Raw genomic sequence first — 18,756 nt, forward strand, 5'->3', positions numbered from 1 at the left:
CACAGCCCCCAGCCCATTTGTTTTCAACTCTAGTCAGTTTGTTTCTCGGGCTGGTTCCCTGCCAGCGTGCCCAGTAAGTAGGTGCCTGTCACCCCCTCAATGGTGACTGCTGGAGATCATGGCAGAGTAGATGAATGTTTAATTAACACCCTCGCTTTCCATCAGCTTCAAGGACCGGGCTGAGAGCTCATTTCCCAAGGCTGGGCGGGTGCAGTCGTCTTTGGGACGTGGCCCAGATACCCTGTGAAGGTTCTGGGAGACAATGTGGCAGCCGTTGCAGTCTGCTCTGGGATAGGGTGGCCACTGATTGCATGTTGAGCCACAGAGTTCCCTGACCCATGCAAGCCCATGCTGTTCTGCCTGGTTGCAGGGGAGAAGTCTCACTTTTTAAATCACTCCTTTGGCCCAAGGTATGGTTTCCAGAAAGGACCCACGAGAATGGTGGTGGGATGGAGATGGGGAGGCTGGGCTGCCCCGCAGCTGTGTCTGGCCCTTCTTTGCAGGACCCTTCCCTGGCTCTGATCAGGCTCCCCAGTCTACACTGCCTGGGGGTTTAGTTTCCCAAGGTTTCCAGTGCCACCCCCGTGTCCACTTTTCACCCCTTCCTATTTCGTGAGCTTTACTACTGGGGTGCCTTACTACTGTCCTTGGAGGCCCGGACCCTGCCCCAGCCCAGCATCCCTCAGGTCCTGGGAATGTGATGCTCTCCTCGAAAACGTCAGCCTTTCCTGAATGCAACAGGCCCTTTAATCCTTCCAGGCTCCCTCTGGTCACAGATTTGTCTGACTGTAAGGAGCACTCGCCCAGCCTCTGGGCCTGCCAGGGGTCTCCCACCCCGCCTGCAAATGAGCCCTGGACCACGTCCTGTGCTCTGGCCAGCTCCTCTCACCTGCAGGACTCTGCTAAGCGCCCCGTCCCACCCTTCCTCTGCCTGGTCCGCAACATACAACTCTGTACCTGTGTGTTTCTTCACCAGCACTTTGTGCTCCAGCCAGACCCTGTGCCAGGTGCTGGGGATCCCAGAGGTGAATAATCTCTACCAGCTCCACTGCTAAGTGTGAGAAAACCCCAGAAACCTTTCAGGGCCACCCCAAACACCCCTCCCCAAAAGCCTGTTTCTCCCTGCTCTGGGCCAGGTCTCTGGCACACTGTCCCCAGAAGGGACAGCATGGACCTCATCTGTGACCTTGGCCCCATCCTGGGCCCTGGCACAGAGGCATCGCCCAGTAGAGTTTGAAGAATGCGAGAGGTAACGAGTGGATACAGGAAAGGGGGGTCCTGTAGGGGGTGGAGGCTGTGGTTGTGCATTGGCAGCCCTAGCAACAGCCTTCCTGCACCCCTGGGTCTCGCCCTCTTCAGCAGTGTGGCTGTGGGGTCTCTGCCAGAGGCCTGGCCAGAACCTGAAAACAGCTGTTCTGTTAAGGTCTGTGCTGGAGCGGCTCAGAGTCCTGCTCCCTGCTGGGGCGACACCGGGCCCAGCGGGACGGGAGCAGGAAATCAGATTCAGCAGGACCAGAGGAGGCATTTTTTCAGATGAGAATGTTCTGTGCCAAAGGTGGGGAGTTTATCACAGTAGGGAAGGGGAAATAAAACAGAAAATATTGAAAATAAATTATATCTCACAAGCGCGCTCCTCGGGAGAGCTGGCTCGTTATCAGGCTATGTGGGGCGGCCCCAAGCCATGGCCACCAGGCTGTGCGGGGAGCTGCCTGTCCCTTGTCAATCCCTGAGACGGCTGTGGACTAGGTAAATGATTAGCCTGGCCATGCCAGGGGAAGAGAAAGGAGGGGTCCTGTGGGCTAGGTTGGTTTTCACTATAATACAGGCCTGCTGTGTGTGAGCCGGCCTCAAGCATCCTCTCACTTTGTCTTCCAACAACTCTGTAAAATCAAGGCAGTGAGTATTATGCCCAGAAAACTGATACTCAGAGAGGTTAAGCAATTGTCCAAAGTCACACAGTAAGAGGCAGAGCAAAAAGGCCAAAGCATGTCCATTGGATGCTGGAGCCCGGGCTGATGCTTCTATTCGACCCTGTTCCCCAGTTTCACTGGTTCCTGAGCTCTCTGGCTGTAACTTCGAGTGTTTAGGATACACCTTGGCTTAGGATGACTGTGGAGGTCAAGGTCATTGTGTTCTGCTTCTCCTCCCTCCTGGCTAAGGCTCCTGGCTGCTGCCTGGACTAGGGACTTTGCTTTCTCCCAAGAATAAATCAATGAGAGCCCCAGATTCCTTAACCCCAAGTAAGAGCAACAGCGGCCCCGCTCCTCTGACTGCCTGCGGGTGCCTCGCTTTCTCTTCCCCGCTGATAATGCAGGGACCATGACAGCCCCATGTTTCAGTAGGGTCAAGGGCCTTCTACTCCCCTGGCTGGCGGGATGGATTCAGATTCAAAGTCCTTCTTGTATCTGACCACTCTGCTCCCTGACCTGGGACAGCTGGGCAGTTGCAGCAGCCCCCTGGCAGCAGAGGCGGTGTGCAGCCTCCTGCCCACCTGACCAGAGATTGCACGGACCATGTGTGCGATTGAGGTCCCGTCTGTGCCTGGTTAGTTTGGCTGTCAGTCTGCTTAGTGCCATGTCTTCTGGAACACTGTATCGCATTTCGTTTATATACTGCAATGAAAAGAGATGAGTCAAAAGGGAATTCTCCCAAGGGGTGGTTGCTTGTGTAATGGGTTATGGACGCTGTCCGGGAGCAGTTTAAACTGAATGCTGAGATGATGTTGCCCACTAGCCACCCCCTGGCCCTCTCTGGGAGGCCCCAGTCCCAGCCCCTTCTAGGAAGGTAGGTCCCTCTGGCACTTTCTGGAGATGTCATCAGTGAGTGTTCGGATGGGCAGCAGGTTGACCTGAGCAAGTGGCACCTTGAGAGGCCAGTTTGACGGCACCGTCGGCAGAGGCCAGGTGACAGTGACTCTCCAGGTACACCCAGCTGGGTGTTGCTCCCTCTGCAGAGATGGGGTGGAGAACATGGAGCTTTGGCCCCAGGGCTGCCCACCAAATGCCTCATTGCCCAGACCATAGTGACCACCTAAGAATTCTACTTCCCTTGTGACCCTCTATCATTTGTGACTAGATATCCTGAAGCCCTAGAGCCTTTTGCCAGGCGGAACTCCAAGTTATTCTTTTATGCCCTCGCGGTTCCTTAATTTATTCACTATATAATGGGTACGTTCAATGCCGAGTCCAGTTCCAGGCCCCCGAGTCACGGAAGAGTGAGACCTGTGTCCTGCCTTCCTGGCACTCCTAGTCTGGGACAGTGAACCAACCATCCAGGAAGAGAAATGCAAGTGGACAGAGGTTGGTTGGCTGGAGAGGGGCCCTAAAGTGTCTGGGAGAACCGTGGCAGGCTTCTCAGAGGAAGTGATGTGTCTGCTGGTTCTTGAAAGATGACTTGTTTATCAGGTAGAACCAGAAGAGGCCATCCCAGAAAAAGAGGATAATCTGTGCAAAGGATAAGAGAGTGACTCTTCAGAGAAGCAGGGGGCTCAGGTGGGGAGACAGGAGACCAAGAAGCAGCTCCTGAGGGCCAGGAGCTAAACTGCAGAGGCAGGTACTGCCGAGCCTTGGGGGAGTTGGAATTGTCTCTTGTGGGTATCAAGGGGCTGGCAAGGGATTTTATTGCAGGGAACAATGATTGGGGACATTTACTCTGTCCCCAGAGTAGAAGCAATTGAGCAGGAATTCCAGAAGAGCTAGTGGGAGGGAGCCTGACCTGGACACTGCTTATAGGGGTGAGAATCAGGGGAAGACTCGAGAGACAGGAGACCCAACTGATAGAACTTAGGGGTACACTGTTGCCTCCGAGGCAGCTACTGGAGTGCATCCAGAAGGACCCAAGGTGGACACGGTAGCACTTCTCCTCAGCCAACATTCTCTGATAGGATTTGAGGTACAGCCTGTGACAAAGAGCATGTCTGCTGGGGGAGTGGGGCCAGTGGGCATCTCCCTCCAGCCAAGGGGCAGGACACTGCTGCTGCAGAACAGCATGGCCTCCCTGTCCTGCCTTTGCCCTGGGACTGGCCATCCGCCACCTTCCTATTATGTTCTCTGCAGGTCCTGTACCCATAGCTTACTCCAGCCCTCTCCCCCATCCAGAGTTGGGGATATTAGGGCCATTGCTCTCCGGGCTGCCGGCTCCTCCACCTCCCAGGCCAGTTCCCCCAAGGATGACGTGCAGTATTATGTTAAACCAGCTTTATGGCCAGCCCTTTAAAATCAGCCTGCGCCCGTGATAGATGGAGAACAGCCAGTTGCTTAGCCGGCCACTGACGGTGTATTGCAAACCTGCAAGAACCACACATGGGCATCTTGTTAGGCCTGCTCCGCTAGGACCCCATAAATAAATAGCAGAGTGTGTCTTGGTGCATCGGGCTGGAGTGTGGCAATAGAGGTACTGCATAAATAATACATATTTACAAAGTAAATCTATCAGCACATGAGTGCGTGCAGCCAGACCCAAATCACTGAGCCTAACAACCTCGAGCAGCTCCGAGGGGCTGCCGAGTGATTGGCTCCCCTCCATCCGTGTGCATCAGCAGTAGAAGTGACCTCTGAAGGAGGGGGGTCCTCCTGCACGCTGACCCCAAGGCCTCTGAGTTGAGGCGTGTGGTGCAATTGCAGGTGGGCGTCCGGACACACAGCTTTCCTGCCAAGGTGTGAAACCTACCTCGGCCGTGTGTTCCTGCAGATGTCTTAGGGTCTGCCGCCGAGCAGAAGGCTGATTAGCACCAAGTTGCAGGATGCAAAGGGTCACACCTCCAGGAAGATGGCTGACTGGGGAGGGGAAGCAGGATTTTCTAATTATGCAGATTCGCTTTGCCTCAGGAAGGGACTCAGCCTGCTGACTTAGCCAGCCTGCCTCTTACCAGAGCCCCGCGACTCTCAGCCCTTCACCTCGAAGGGAGCACTGGGTTTCCGGAAAGTGGACTCCCTGTCTCTGCTGCCCCCTCCTTGAGCTCCGAACCCCTCCGGGCATCTGGCTCCAGCATCTAGAGCTCCCAAGAAGCCACTGACAGAATGGCCGCTGGAGCGGGCGCCCCTCCCCTCGGTGGTAATGGCACAATGCTGGATTTCAGTATTTTAAATGAAAAATATATGCAGTTAGCTGTGCGCTGACAATGTCCTTGAGGATTTGACAGTGAGATTTTCCAGCAGTTGGTCTTCGTTAGGATCCTGGCGGTGTTTAATAAGGCAGTCGAACTGCTGGCACCTTGGGTTCCTGTTTGTTCTCCGAGGGCTCTGGGGCTGCTGCGGTAAGCACATCGACCAGAGCTGATCATTACAAGGGCGTACGCCACCATGAATAAAAATGTCACACGTTTTCCCATCTCACAGCGGTACAAAATGTCAGTCCTGTCAAACACACATTGCGGGGGGCTGTGTGCAGTCCGTACAAATTGGAGAGCTGCATATTCCCCCAGCCTTCTGATATTCTTCATTTGAAGCTGAAGAAAAACAGTTGTTAACCTATTAGCTAGGATTTTAAACTCTGCTGAGGCGGTGGATGGGTAGACTTTGACACAGATAGAAATGCATTCCAGGGTCCAGGAATTTTAAAACCAGGTTCTCCATCCATTTGTTCTGAGGGAAGAAAAAATTCCTCTGTCTAGCGATCCTGACTGTCTTTCTGATCCTGACACACTGGGGAAATTTGGGGGTGTTTCACATCTAAGCTTCCCACTGCTGCTCACTTTCGCCTTCCACTCAAGAAGTCACTTGCTCTGGGGGATGGCCCTGGGCCCCCACCTGCTAGACCAGGATACCCCGAGGTTGAGAGTGCCACCTGGCCAGAAGGGCTGCCGGCCTCGGGGGCAGTGGCGAGTGGGTCTGGCCTAGGCAAGTGCTGGCAGTGGTCTGACTATCCTGATGCTGCTTCCATGAACTGGGGCAGGCACAACTCTGTACTTCCCGCAGGACAGACCTTGTACCAGAACTGGGCATCCAGATGTGCCACCCTCAGGGAGCTGGCTGTTGCTTGGCGAGGGACAGAAGGAAGAGAGGCAGCTTTCCACGGAGGGACAGGACTGCAGGGTGAGCCAGGTCCATCAGTGAGCAGGTGCAGGAAGGACACATGGGGCAGGCCCATGTAGGGGCAGGCCAGGATCTTTGTGGTGACGCCAAGCGGGAGTGGCTGCTTGGGATAGGGTGGGGCATGGGGCTGGCAGGGCAGGGGCTAGATCTAAAAGAACCCATTGAGGACATGACCCACTTCCCAGTCGGTGGGTGGACTGGGGGCACAGGGAGAGTAGGTGGAGGGGGGTCCTCATAGCTGGACCCCCTTTCCAGAGGATTCTGTGCCATCCTATCTATACAATTGCTAAATCAGGAGGAGGTTTCGATTTGTGGCCTACTGTCCAGGGTGGACATCATTCCAGAGATGATAAATTAGCCTCGGTTTTGCTGAGCTGGCCCTGGCCCTTACATGCACCAAGCGAACCTTCCCTGAGTCGGGGCACAGGCCTGGTGAAATGCAGGTGGCCAAAACAGACCAAGCAGCACCGAAGCTCAGAGAGGGTCAAAGGGGTACTCCCCAGGAAGCAGGGGGCATCCCTGTCTCAAGAGGGTGTATGTTTCAGCCTCTTCCTTCTGTGCTTTGATCATCGGGTCTCAGGAAAGGATGAGGGCCTCTTCAGACTCGGACACACCTGGCTTGGATCCTGGCTTTGCCTCCTATTAGCTGTGAAGCCTGGCCTGGGCAAGCTCTGAGCCCTACTGCCTCAGTGGGGGGTTCGCCTTCTCTGCGGGGCCTGAAGATCACCAGGGACCTCATATGCAGAGCCTAGCACAGGGCCTGGGACACAGCAAGTGCCCCGAACCAGCAGCCCCTGCTGTTACCAGAGAAGGGAGGATCTCCAGCATCTGGAAGGCCCTCCTGTAACTTCACCCTGTGTCTCCCAGGAATGTCACCCACGCCCCTTGCTGGCATCCCAGATGGCTACCCTGGTGGAGGGAGCAGCGGAGCGCCTGCCTCCTGCTCCGGTCTGGGCAGAGAATGGCACGTGTCAGCAGAGCTCTCTGCCCCTGCCCAGCCACCGGTCGCATCTGGTGCCCGACCTCTGGCCGCCATTGGGATGCCACCTATTCAGAGGGAGCAGCTGCACCCGATGAAAAACAAAAGGCTGCCCTCCCCGCCAACGGCAGGCCCTCCTCCCTCCCCGCCCGTTCCCCAGCACGGGGTCACCGGGCCCCCTCGAAGCCTTCCCTCACAGCTGCCTCACTGCTTTTGTTGAGCATGTGAACTTCCCAGCAGCCGAGCTCCTTGCACGGGAAGTAATCAGGGATCTTGACAAGGCTTCAAACCACAAATGCCACGACAAATTAACCAGCACCACTACAAAACACTACTCCTGTCAACATGGGGATGCGCCGCTCTTCAGGCCTGGCTGACGGCGGCTCACACTCACTCGCTGCCAGGAAGCGCCTGGCCCTCCCGCCCCAAGACTCGCTGGCAAGGTGACTTGTTGAGGGGACTGAGTCCTAAGCACGCTCTCTCCAGAGACAGCGGCTTTTCTGAGGGCCACTTCCGTACTGAACACCCGCTCACTGAGGGCACCTCGGACGGCAAGCTGTGGGCACCGGGGGACCTCACTCTGGCATCCAGCAACCAGACCTGGGTCTTGCGAATTTGGGCAAAAGATGTCTGTCCTGTCTGCAGAACAGGGATCATGCTAGAACCTCTGTCTGGAGTTATGAGGACTAGCACCCAGCCCACGGAGGGCGCCCCAAGAGCAGGCCCCTCCAGCTCCCTTGCCCTTGAAGAAGCACCTCCTTAAGGGCAGGATGGAAGCACTTCAGCCACCATGCAGCAGGCCACCGAGCAGCATCTTGCAAGTCGCATCCTTCTAAAATGATGGCCCGGAGCTTCTAGCAACCTCTGCTGCTGCCCTGGGGGCCGCAGCTCCCCTCCGGGCGGGGCCCAGCCCAGTGCTGTTGGCCCAGAGTGAGGGCTGCAGGACCCCAGGGCCGGTGTTCTCCAGCCGTCCTTGCCGGAACTCTGAAGCGCAAGCCAGCATTTGATCCTCCCCAGCCAGCAGGATCAGCTCCCCCGAGGTGGACGAAGAGGATTGGCGATAATGACGGGAGTTGAGGGACAGGCGAGAGCTGAGCCCGAGAGAGCTGGTGGGGCATTTCAAAGGAGACACTCCACACAGATATAGCTTCAATACACTCCTTTTGGGAGGCATATCAAAAGCAGCTCTCTTTTATTTCCATACCTTGCATAATAGCGGCTTTCGAGTCCGGAGGAGTAGAGGAGCCTTGCTCTCAGCCCAGAGGCTCTTTGTGAAGCTGCAGAAAGCTTTGTCTCCCTCTCCCAGCCGGGGCCATTTCATGCACAGGTCAGAGCATTGATGTGGCTACTAGCCAGGAAAATTAACCAGGTGAACTCTTGCCTCGTTAAACAATGACAGAGTTTAATTGTGAATTTTCCCTTTTACCCTCTCCTTTCCTGGCAGCCAGTCTGGCTGAGGCATGTCCCTGGGACAGAGAAATCCCCAGCATCTATCTCCAGTCTCCCCCCTGCAGACCTCAGACACAAAGGGTGCCTGCCGCCGTCCCACCTTCTCTGCTCATCAGGAAGGACAGCTTTGGGGGCTCTTGCTGTCGCTCTAAGCAGGACACCTCCCCACCCCAAGCTTGGCACACATAGCCCTTGGCCTTCATCAAGGCTGTAGCCCTGTGGCCTCAGCCACCTGTGCTCTTCTTACTCCTTCCCCACCTCCGGGCCCTAGTTGGAGTCTGGCCCGTCTCCCCACTAGCTTGATCACTTTGTCTCTCTTGTGGCCTTAGGTAGTACCTAGCCCTTCCCGCCTCCCACCTCGCCCCCAGCCTGCGTTCCCGGCAGTGCAATGGGGATGCTGACTCCTACCTCACAGGGCTGGTCAGCTCCAAGGTGTGCCTCTGTGGGGACCGAGCAGAGCCTCGAGTTGCTTCCCAAACAGTCGGCCACCTCCCACGTACATGACAAGGCCCTGCCCTGGCCACACTTAACTCAAGATGAGCTCCTGGACCTTCCTCTCGAGACCTGTCTTCTCCTGCCCGCGTGGCCCTGAGCAGGACTCTGCCTCCCGCGTCTGTGAAGACGGTTAACAACCCTCATTCCCAGCATGTGGATTCCCCACTCGCCAGGGAGCCACAGGTGGGAACATGGGACGCAGGGGCCTGGCGGCCATCCCCACCCTGCCCTCCAACTCCGGCCCCAGCCCCACACAGCACCCTCTGCCCCAGCTTGGCGCCCGGCTGTGGGGCACTTCCCACCACGGCCCCATACCAGGTGCCATCGTCCATGGCACCCAGGTAATTAAGTGGAGACTCCAGCAGCGCTTCCCCTCCTGACCTTTTGAAAACGATGTGTTTTGCTGCATCAACAAATTAACTGCAAATCAGATGCCGTCCTCGTAAATGCGGGTCTCCTATCCAGTGAGCATGCTTACCTGCCCGCGCAGCTGACAGACAGAAGCGCAAGGGCCGGGCAGAGGCCGGTGAAGGCCAGAGAGTCCCTCTCTTCTCCCAGGGTCTTACGTCAGCATGCTTTCTGGCTAGCCCACCTGTGCTTACCTCTCCCAGCAGTCCTGTGATCAGGGAGGCACGTTGACAGCAGGGAGGCCTGGGCAGGCCCCCTGGAGCCTGTCCTGCTTCTGAGGAATCTGGGTAGGAGAAGGCCACCTAGACTCTTCTCTTCCATTCTGAATTCTTCTACCAAGGACAACAAGGCCTCTGATTCTTCCTCCCTCCACTATTTCCCTCCCAATGTACTCTAGAGATAATCCACACTTAGCGTGGTACCCAAGGCCCTATATTATGTGACCCTGCCAGCCCCTCTGAGATCTGACCTTCCCTGTCCCCATAGTCACTCTCCCTCTTGGTCTTGTGGGACCACTGGGATTCTCCTTACCATGTGTCTGAATTCCCGCCCCGTTGGGTGGAAGAGCCCCTCCTCCGACCTCCTTCAGTCCCACCTGCATCAGAGTAGGAGCCCTTGGTGGGCCGGGCCCTGTCTTGTTCCCTAATGAGCCCCATGCCTGTACAGACTGTGGTGTGCTATTTGTTGAATGAATGAACAAATGAATCACCTGCCTCCTTTGGAAAGTACCAGAAGGAGATGCTCAAATAAGAAAGGAAGGGGAAGATGTTAGCCATTCTCCTGCCAGCCTTTTCTCTAAGGCATACATCTCTAACAACAAGCTCTGACTTCAGAAGGGACAAGAATTAGAAAAACCGTGTCAGAAAGGATTCCAGATGACTTTGGAAATTTGGGTTGATGAAGACAGCACGATAGACTAAGAATACCTGCTTGTTTTAGTTCCTGCTACTTGCTGTGTGACCTCATACTAGTCCCTTAACCTCTCTGAGCCTCCTGGTTCCTGTCTCTATAGCCTGGAAACAATCCTTCTCCAACTTGCCTCACCAGGGGATGAAAGGCTCAAAGGAAAGAAAAGAGTAGAAATGCTTTGAAAGGAAAATGTAGCGTATAAATAGCAGAGATCATTACTGAAATGCAGTCTCCTTCACCAGTGCCTTGCTGACAGCTCACTCCCTTGGGAAGCCGAGGTCCTCAAGTCCCCAGGCTTTTTCTGAGAACATGTGTGGGTCCAGCGGGGCAGGGACAGAGGATTGAGTTGCCCCCATGGCACCATCGGATGCTAGGCCAGAGCCTTACACGGCATCTTCATGCCCTGTGCCTCCGAGTGATTTCCATTTTACAGAAGAACTAACAGAGAGTTTGGTTAAATCACTGGCTCAAATGACAGAGCCAGTATTGAGCCAACTAGATAATTCAGAGCCAAGAGGGGACCCCATGTCTCTCTGACCCAAAGGGGGCAGACCCCAGACACACTTGCTCTCAAAGACACTTTCCGTGATGTCCTTACTTTCTAAGATATTTTCCTTGGCTTCTGGTGGCTACAGTCCCCCAGTCCACACTTTCCTTCAGGAGGAGGACTGTGTCTTACTTTCCTGAGCCAAGTAGTTGCTCCATAAACATGAGGAGGAGTTCTCCTCCGCGACGTGAGTCTGCCTCCTGCGCTAGATGGGCCTCGGGCAGGAGGGTGCCCTCCGTGGGAACCACCTCCCAAAGCACTAGAACTTTTTTTTTTTTTTTTTTTTTGCATTTTAAAAGAAAGGGCTTATTAGAAAAAAGGGGGGGGGAAGGCACCTGCGTAGACAGAGGTGGGCAGAGAGCTGCCAGCACCAGAACACAAGCATAGATTGCCAGTCTTTTGCCCGCCTTTTTGAACTCACTTAAGATAACAGCAGTGAGTGTAGCCAAGTTCCCATCCAGAAGGATCACATTGGAAGTGTTTGTAGGCCAAGGTGCCCAGACCGCTTACTTCTCTGTGATTTCTGCTCTGAGGCTCTCTGGTTCCGGCCTCCTCCAGTGGGGAAAAGAGCCTGGATTGGAAGTGAAGAGGCCTGTTTCCAGGGCTCCCTGGTACGGGCCGCAGCCCTGAGCAGGTCACGTTCCTCCCTCTGGTCTGTGGCCTTGGCCATGGAAGGGTATGCTCCCTGCCACGAGGGATGAGAAGGCTAAGCCCGTGGGGGCTGGGGATGCAGAGTTCTCCAGGGCTGCACCCTTAGGCAGTACAGTGTGGGGAGCAGCACCTCCTGGCCCAACAAACTCATAGCCGTGGCCCAGCCAGCCCTGCCAGCCTTCCCTCTCCCTCCGCTCTCCCCAGTGAGCTGGCTTCTGAGTGTTGGGGTCACGTTCTGAGCATGGTGTGTTGAGTTGATCCTTGCCTGGCTGCTCTCTTCAGCCCCTGCCCCTAAGCCACCCCCACTCACTCCCGTGGCCTGTTCTAATTGTCCCCAGAGTACTCAGCTCTTCCCAACCTGTGTCCCCAACTGTCAACCTCCCACCCAGCATATTTGGGGAACTGCATCCTCCATTGGCAGGGGTGTGGGGGGTGCTGCAATGCCTGCACCACCCACACTGGACATTGGACCACGTTTCCCTTGCTCGCCGACTGGAAATCCTCTTGGTTGACTCTGCTAGTTTCCAACTCGGGTATGGTCAAGAAGCTGCTTTCTTTCCTATAAATTCAATTGCAAAAGAACCAGCACTTCCTGATCACAACCAAAGGTCCTTAGTTAATCACAGATGCTGGAAAACAACTTTTGCTGACTTTTCTACAGATGCCAGGGAGTTTAAGCCCAAAATCATTTACTGAAGTCCTATTGTGTATGCAGTACTGTAAATAGGACAAGACTGTGAGCTGATGATATGGGGGGCAGCTCCCAAGGGAGGTGGTGCTTGAGTCAGACAGCCATAAATAAGAGGCCCAAAACAGAAAAAAAGGACATGGGGGCCTCCCTCGTGGCGCAGGGGTTAGGTCTCAACGCTATCAAGCTATCGCCAGCCACTGCGGCCTGAGTTCAATCCCTGGCCAGGGAGCTACCCACATGGCGCAGCAGACCTCTCCTGTCTCTCCCGCTGCTCCCCTCAGCCGTGTATTTCAGTAGATCTACCTGTTCTCCCCACTCTGTCTCTGGTGAGTCCTCTCACCCACCCGATCTCCGGCCTGCACCCCAGCTCTTGTATGTATGAGTAAATTTTAAAAAAAGACATGGGAGAGTGTTTCAGGGAAAGGGACCAGCATAGAAGCACAAAAATGCAGGGGTGGAAAGGGCCCAGGTCTGAGCCGTGCGATCAGGGCTGGAAGGCGGTCGCGTGGGAGTTGAGTGGCGCAGCGTGAAGAGAGCGCAGGGTGATGGAGGAGGAATGGGTGAGGGGGCGCGGGGGTGTGGCAACCCCCCAAGAGCAGTGGCCTGTGCTGGACGGGGCTCCCCTACCCACAACTGAAGGCCGGTCTACACCACCAGCTAGTGGCACAGGATCTGGGAAGCGGCTGTGTTTTCCATCCAGAGGTATCCTTAGTGTGCCTTGAGGGACCCCAATTCTCTACCGAATTCCCAGGTCAACTTTCCCCTCAGGTGGCTCTGACAAGCCCTGGACTGAACACCAGGGGCCCTGGGCCCAGGGAGACCTGGCCCCTCCCCTCCAGTGGTCAGGCTCAGGGAATCGGTTCTCGAAGGTTAGTGTCTGAAGGCTCCGTCCAACCCAGGACAGCCCTAAAGCACCGACGCTTTTTAGAGCAAGAGGGCGGGATCCACACCTGGGAGTCCGCTGGGGGAGTCCAAATGCTGTCGTAATTGTATTAAGGAAGTTAATCAGGTAAATTAAATCTAACAGTCAATTCAACCCAAACGCCCAAAATACCTTCATTTCCACGTGTCATCGACACTGCGCTCTCTTGCATTCCCTTGTCAAGCCAAGTCTGGGCCCCGGTGTGCATCTCAACACCCACGGCCTCAGTTCACACCGACCCCACGTGGCCACTCTAGGGGCTCACAGTCTGGACTTTGTGAGCTTAATGGGCACCTCCTTGAACCAAGGGGCCGAGGGGGAGGAAGCCACCGGGATTGCTGGGGTCCGGGGATTGCTGGGGTCTGCACTGAGCGAGGGGGGCTTTGCTCTCCACACTTACCTGTTCCCCACACCTGTTCAGGGCATCTAGACCAGCCCACCTCTGAAAGGACAGAGCGTGACTTTCAAGGTAAAGCATTTGAGGGTAGAGTTTAAGAACTCAGTGCTCTGTGGATTTTTATACAGATCCTGATTTCAAAAGTCAAGCATTGTGCACAAAATTTATTTGTTCCTTGGACATTTATTGAGCAGATGTTTTCCCCCAAGGCACAGGGACAAAGCCCTCAAGGAAAGAACATTTAAAAGCCAGTTCTGGGTGAGAGGACAGGCACTGCGGGCAAGTCCAGGAGGCAGGGGCGTCTCGCCTGAGCAGACTCTTGCGGGACCAGCAGCGCTTGCCAGCAGAGCTGGGGGGCTGTGTCTTTCCTCCCATGGGGCAGGCGGCAAACCCAGTGGGAGCACCTATTGGAGGCTCTGCCTCCCGTGAGCTGAGTGAAGGTTGAACGTTCCGGGGGTTAGGCACAGCAGAACCCGGGTCTTGGAGTTTGGGGTGTCAGCCGTGCTCCTTGGAAACCGCCACCCAAGGAGGAGGAGGCAGCAGGTGTTTGAAGCCAGGACGCAGCTCGGTCACATTGCATTCTAGAAGATCCCCCTCTGCCTGTGTGGAGAATGGCTGGAGGCGATCGGGACAGGGAGATGGAGGGTTCCAGGGCTAAGGTGGAACTAGAACTGGGAAACAAGCAGAGAGAAGGCCTCCGAGTGGACACGTGTGACCCAAGACCTGCTGATGTGGGCCGGGGTGCAGGAGTGGGAGGCGTCCAGGACGGCCCTGGGGCTGGGGCTGGGTCGTGGGTGCCTGCCCTCACGCCGTGTGTGGAGAGGCATGGAACCTTCTCGGTGTACTGATGATTTAAGTTTCCACTTTGATGCAGCCACAAAGACTCCGACCCACACGCCCGCCGCCTCCCAAGATGCAGCGCTCGAGGCCCGTGAGTAGCCGGTGTCCCACCCTCCCCCTAACACTGCCTGAGCTCTGCCCCCGCCTGACTAAATCTAGGGAGTCTGAACTCAGCTGCCTGGCAAAAGAAAACTGGGAATTGGGTTTCTCAGCTTTCCTCTCTGCGTGGCATGCACTTGAACTTGCATTTTCTGGGCTCCTCTCCTGTTCTCTGAATCAGTTCGGTGGCCTGCAGGTAGCCGGGGCCTGCTGTGTGGTGTGCGCCGTGTGGGCAGCACGGGAGCAAATCTCAGGGGGAGCCGGATGTCTAGCCAGTGAGCTTTAAAGCCTTTCTCCAGTGGCCCTTTGCTCTAAAGGGAGCAGAATGCTGTCAACTGGGGTCTTGTGCCCCCAGATCTTGGCTTGGAAATGCATTTGCTATCTCTTAAGAGTATCAGCCAGCAACTCCCCCCACCGCCCCCTGCTTTCTCCTCTGGGCCTCCACCTTCCCTCCACATTCCCATGTGACGTACACAGTAAGGATGGAAAAGTAGGACAAGATGCCATAAACCCACCAACACCCCAGTCAGGGGGCGGGACAGCAGAGTGCCTAGTCGGGCCGCCTCCCTTGGCCTTGGAAATCATGCCCCAGTTGAGTCTCACGGCTTGGCCACCTCCAGGCTGCGTGACCCTCGCAAGACTCTTACCCTCTCCCAGCCTTACGTTCATCCTCTGTAAAGCTGGTTGAGTAGCACCCACCCGGGGAAGATAATGAGGCCCTATATGTGCCATGCCCAGTGCAGTTCCTGGCATGAAGGGCACACGTGTACCCCCTGCCAGCAGGGTCATTATGGATGCAGGGGCCCTGGACGGTTTGTGCTGGAAGCTGTCCCCAGCACCCCAGAGTCTGTCCACTCTGGTCACCCAGTGGGCTTATGAGTGGGTACCACTGCATACTCAGGGTGAGCCTGGGAGACAGAGGGCGATGGAACCCCTCAGGGCTGCAAGAGGTTGGCCAGTTGGCCTTGTCCAGTACCGCTGGACCCCAGCCAGGCTCTGCTGGGCCACTCCACTGCCAAGGTTCTGGACAGAGTGTGGCTTTGACCTGGGATGTCAGGAACGTGGGGGCTGGCCACTCAGCCTTTCTGGAAGGAGCTTTGTAGCCTGGCACCTGTGGCTGCAGTTCAGATGTTACCAGAGGATTTGGATTTTCTTTTTAAAAAGAAAAAAAAGAAAGAGCAGAAGAAAGCCTGGCCAGTGTCTGGTGGACTAAGGGGAGTGGGTTGGGACGTGCAGGGGGCCGGCAGGCTGTGGTCGGCCGCATGCGAAGTGCTTTATAAGCTCTGTATTTATTATTTCTTGCTCACCATTAAAATCAAATGTACTCGGTGCTTTTGTATTCAATACACATTTAACCCTGCCGACTTAGATTTCTCAGGTTTTAAATCCAGTGGGGAATTGGCTGGTTTCCCAACTTTCCCCTCAAGTCCCCCTTGAACAGAGCTCAAAATCCCTGTTTAGCATTTTCTCCCCTGGCACTGCCGGGATCCAGCACTGGGGGGGTGGGGGGGGGGCACTGTGGTGTGTGTGCATGGTCTCTTTCCTCATTCCACCCCCACCTTCCTAAGCACCCCAAGAAAGACGGATGTGATCGCTGGAATATGACGGCCCAGTTGTCTGCATCGGCTTGTGATTTGGGCTTAATTAAACCATTTTGTCTGTTTGTGTCTGTGCCTGGCTGCAGCTCGAGCCGTATGACTCTGTGTGAGTGTGTGTGTGGCTGCGTTGCCTCTGTGAGGGTGTTTGCGAGACTGTGCTGGTGTCTCCAGGCCTCGGTGCGGTGCGTGTCTCTGGGTGGTTAGTTGTGAGTGTGATTTTGTGTCTGCTTTGTCCACACCAATCAGGTGTGTGCAGCTCCGGGTGTGTTGGTAGCTGCCCGGCTGGTGACTGTCCCCGTCCGAGGCGCTCCTCTCCCTCCCCCGCCGCCCGCCTCGGCCCCCTCCCCACCCCCCTGCTCTGTCTGTTTTATCATCCCTAATGAAGCAGTCTCCTCCATCGATCCTGCTGATTGCCAAGCCATTCCTTTTGTTTGTTGGCGCTGAGCCATTGAGCCGCGCTCTGACAGCTCAGCTCGTCTAATTAGCTCTGTTGTTCTTTTTCCCCATGTTTCACCACGTTGCAAGTTCAGTTGAAGTTGCCACAAACTTAATCCCCCCATTTCAGCCCCAAGTTCACATTCTTAACCCGCCTTTATTGTAACAAGGAGCGACCCGGTGCGAGGACAGGCTGACCGGCCTTCATGCATGACCCTTCCTAGAGCCCCCCCACCGGGGCCCCCGTGGCAGGACCATCACCAGCTGTGCACACGCCTCTTGTGAAAAGTCTGGGGGAGCCTTCCAGCCAGGGGGTCCTGTTCACCAGCCAAAGGTCGGTCGGTCGGCTCCGGCCCAAGACGGTCCAGAGTTAGAATGGGTGGGGGGGTGTCCATTTGTCAGTCATTCAGCAAACGGTGGCTGCATGTTTGCGGGCGTCTGCTTGGCGCTGCCCTCATCACAGCAATAACAATAGCAATGTTCTCGTGACTGGTGAGATGCCAAGCATCGTCGTTCCTTTATTTCTAAAAATCTTGCTGAGCGGCCACTACGTACCAGGCACCCTGCAAGATGCCAGGCAAGGGTAAGCTCATCCTGAATGGCGCCTTCTAATCCCGAGACCCCCGCCCTGTCCCCCAGTCACAGAGAAGCAAGGTGAGCGCTCCTTCAGCCCTTCGGGCCTCCCCACGCACCCCAGGAGGCAGCAGGTTTGGTGGAATGCACTTGGCTGCCAGCTCATCTCTGACTTGCCAGACAAGGCTGAGCTCACACTGGCCACGCCACAGGAAAAACCGGGGTGAGATCAGACGTGCGGAGACCTGAGGGCTTGACGAGACTCTATAAAGACTTGCCTTTCATGTGTTCCTCGGCCATTGTGCCGCATCGCCCACAGATCGCTGGAGGTGGGGGTGCGGAATGTGCTCAGGGAGAGGGCAGGCAGGAACGGGAGCATGCGCGCTCCCCGGCCCTGGCTAGTCCAGGAACCTCAGCGATTGTGGCATTTCCTCCCTCGGCCCCTCGTCTGCAGCGAGAGGGCCAAGCCCCCGTGTGCTGGGAGGCGCCATCATTTTTATTGGCACTGAAATCCACGATAGACTCTTAGCTGAGCTCCCCCCCTACTCTCCAGCATTGGACATGTTCAAATTTAAAACGGTGTCATGTTGATTAGGCGAAATGAGTATCCTTCCAGAACACCTGGAGATTCTTAGCCCACCAGTCCCCGCGCTGGGGGTGGGAGGCTCTTTTCATGGGCCTTTGGCCTGGCTCTCAGAGGCGGCAGGTCAGGAAGAAAAACGTCGTTGCTACAGCTGGATTAGGAAGCCGTAGTCTCAGTGTCAAGCACAGTCGCCCGCCGGCGACCCGAGAGCAGGTCCCCGAGCTGAGGGTGGCAGCCCTGCGGGGTGTGCAGCTCCCAGCTCCAGGGGCGCCCACCTCCCAGCTCCAGGGGCACCCAGGGGTGCCCTAGGAAGCAGGAAGATGATTTTTATTTCGATAGTAATCTATCGTTGGCTCCCCTTCTCTCCATTTAGAGAGCAAAATTAGCATCCTGTTATAAAAAGCAAAATGGCACGTTTACCCATAAAAACAATCTGAGTGAAGCGTTTTTGTTCTACCAACTGGTTTCTGGGTTCCAGAAGCAGGCCAGAGGAGACTTAGCATTCCAGAGGGCCTCTGGGCTTGGGTTGCACTGAAGCTCTGGCTGCCCTGCGAGGGGGCAGGTGGAAGGGTCCCCTCCTTGCCAGGGAGGAGGCCCTGCCCTTGGAGCGGCCTGTGGAGCTTGGGCTATGTGCTGCCGCCAGGCCAAGAGCGGCATCGCCACAGCCAGCAGGACTGTGAGCCTGTGCTGTGAGAGCCCCACGGCCTGTCTTTGGGGGCCGCCAAGCCGAAGCTTCAGAACAGCCCTGTGTGGCCCTTCTAACCCACCCTTTCTGGGGCTCTTCCCCTGTCCCCACTGTAGGTGCGCCCGCCTCGCCCGCATGTCGTTAAGAGACCCAAGAGCAACATCGCTGTGGAAGGTCGGAGGACGTCGGTCTCCAGCCCCGAACAGTGAGTCCCCTGTTGCTCCCCCTCTGGCCTCAAGACCCCAGGGGTCCAGTGCCTTGCGATCCCTTGCTGCCGCCACCACCGGGCCCTCAAGAGGCTTTCCCTGGAACCCCCTGCTTGCACAGTCCTCTCACAGAGGGCAGGGAAGTCCTGGAGCTGCGGTGTCCGCTTCCACAAGCCCCAAGTGGTTGTCACCCCAGCGGGATGCCCCAGAGGCCGCCATCTGGGCTGGGTTTTGAGTAGTGATGCCCAAAGGGAACT

The 18,756-nt window shown here is 56.1% G+C and overlaps 1 protein-coding gene across 5 annotated transcripts in view; it reads left to right on the forward strand.

Moving 5' to 3' along the window:
* Positions 1-18,756, forward strand: part of DENND1A (DENN domain containing 1A) — a 445,274-nt gene that overhangs the window by 409,662 nt on the left and 16,856 nt on the right. For 4 of the 5 annotated variants that reach the window (XM_054689763.1, XM_054689766.1, XM_054689762.1 and 1 more), the window contains exon 20: positions 18,410-18,498. In XM_054689763.1, the coding sequence (XP_054545738.1) occupies positions 18,410-18,498 (89 nt within the window). Of the gene's footprint in view, positions 1-14,354; positions 14,412-18,409; positions 18,499-18,756 lie in introns of all 5 variants that reach the window. The other variant, XM_054689761.1, reaches the window with a different exon arrangement.

Source organism: Talpa occidentalis, unplaced genomic scaffold, assembly GCF_014898055.3.
Source record: "Talpa occidentalis isolate TD23 unplaced genomic scaffold, MPIMG_talOcc4v2.1 talOcc4.7, whole genome shotgun sequence".
Taxonomy (NCBI): Eukaryota; Metazoa; Chordata; class Mammalia; order Eulipotyphla; family Talpidae; genus Talpa; species Talpa occidentalis.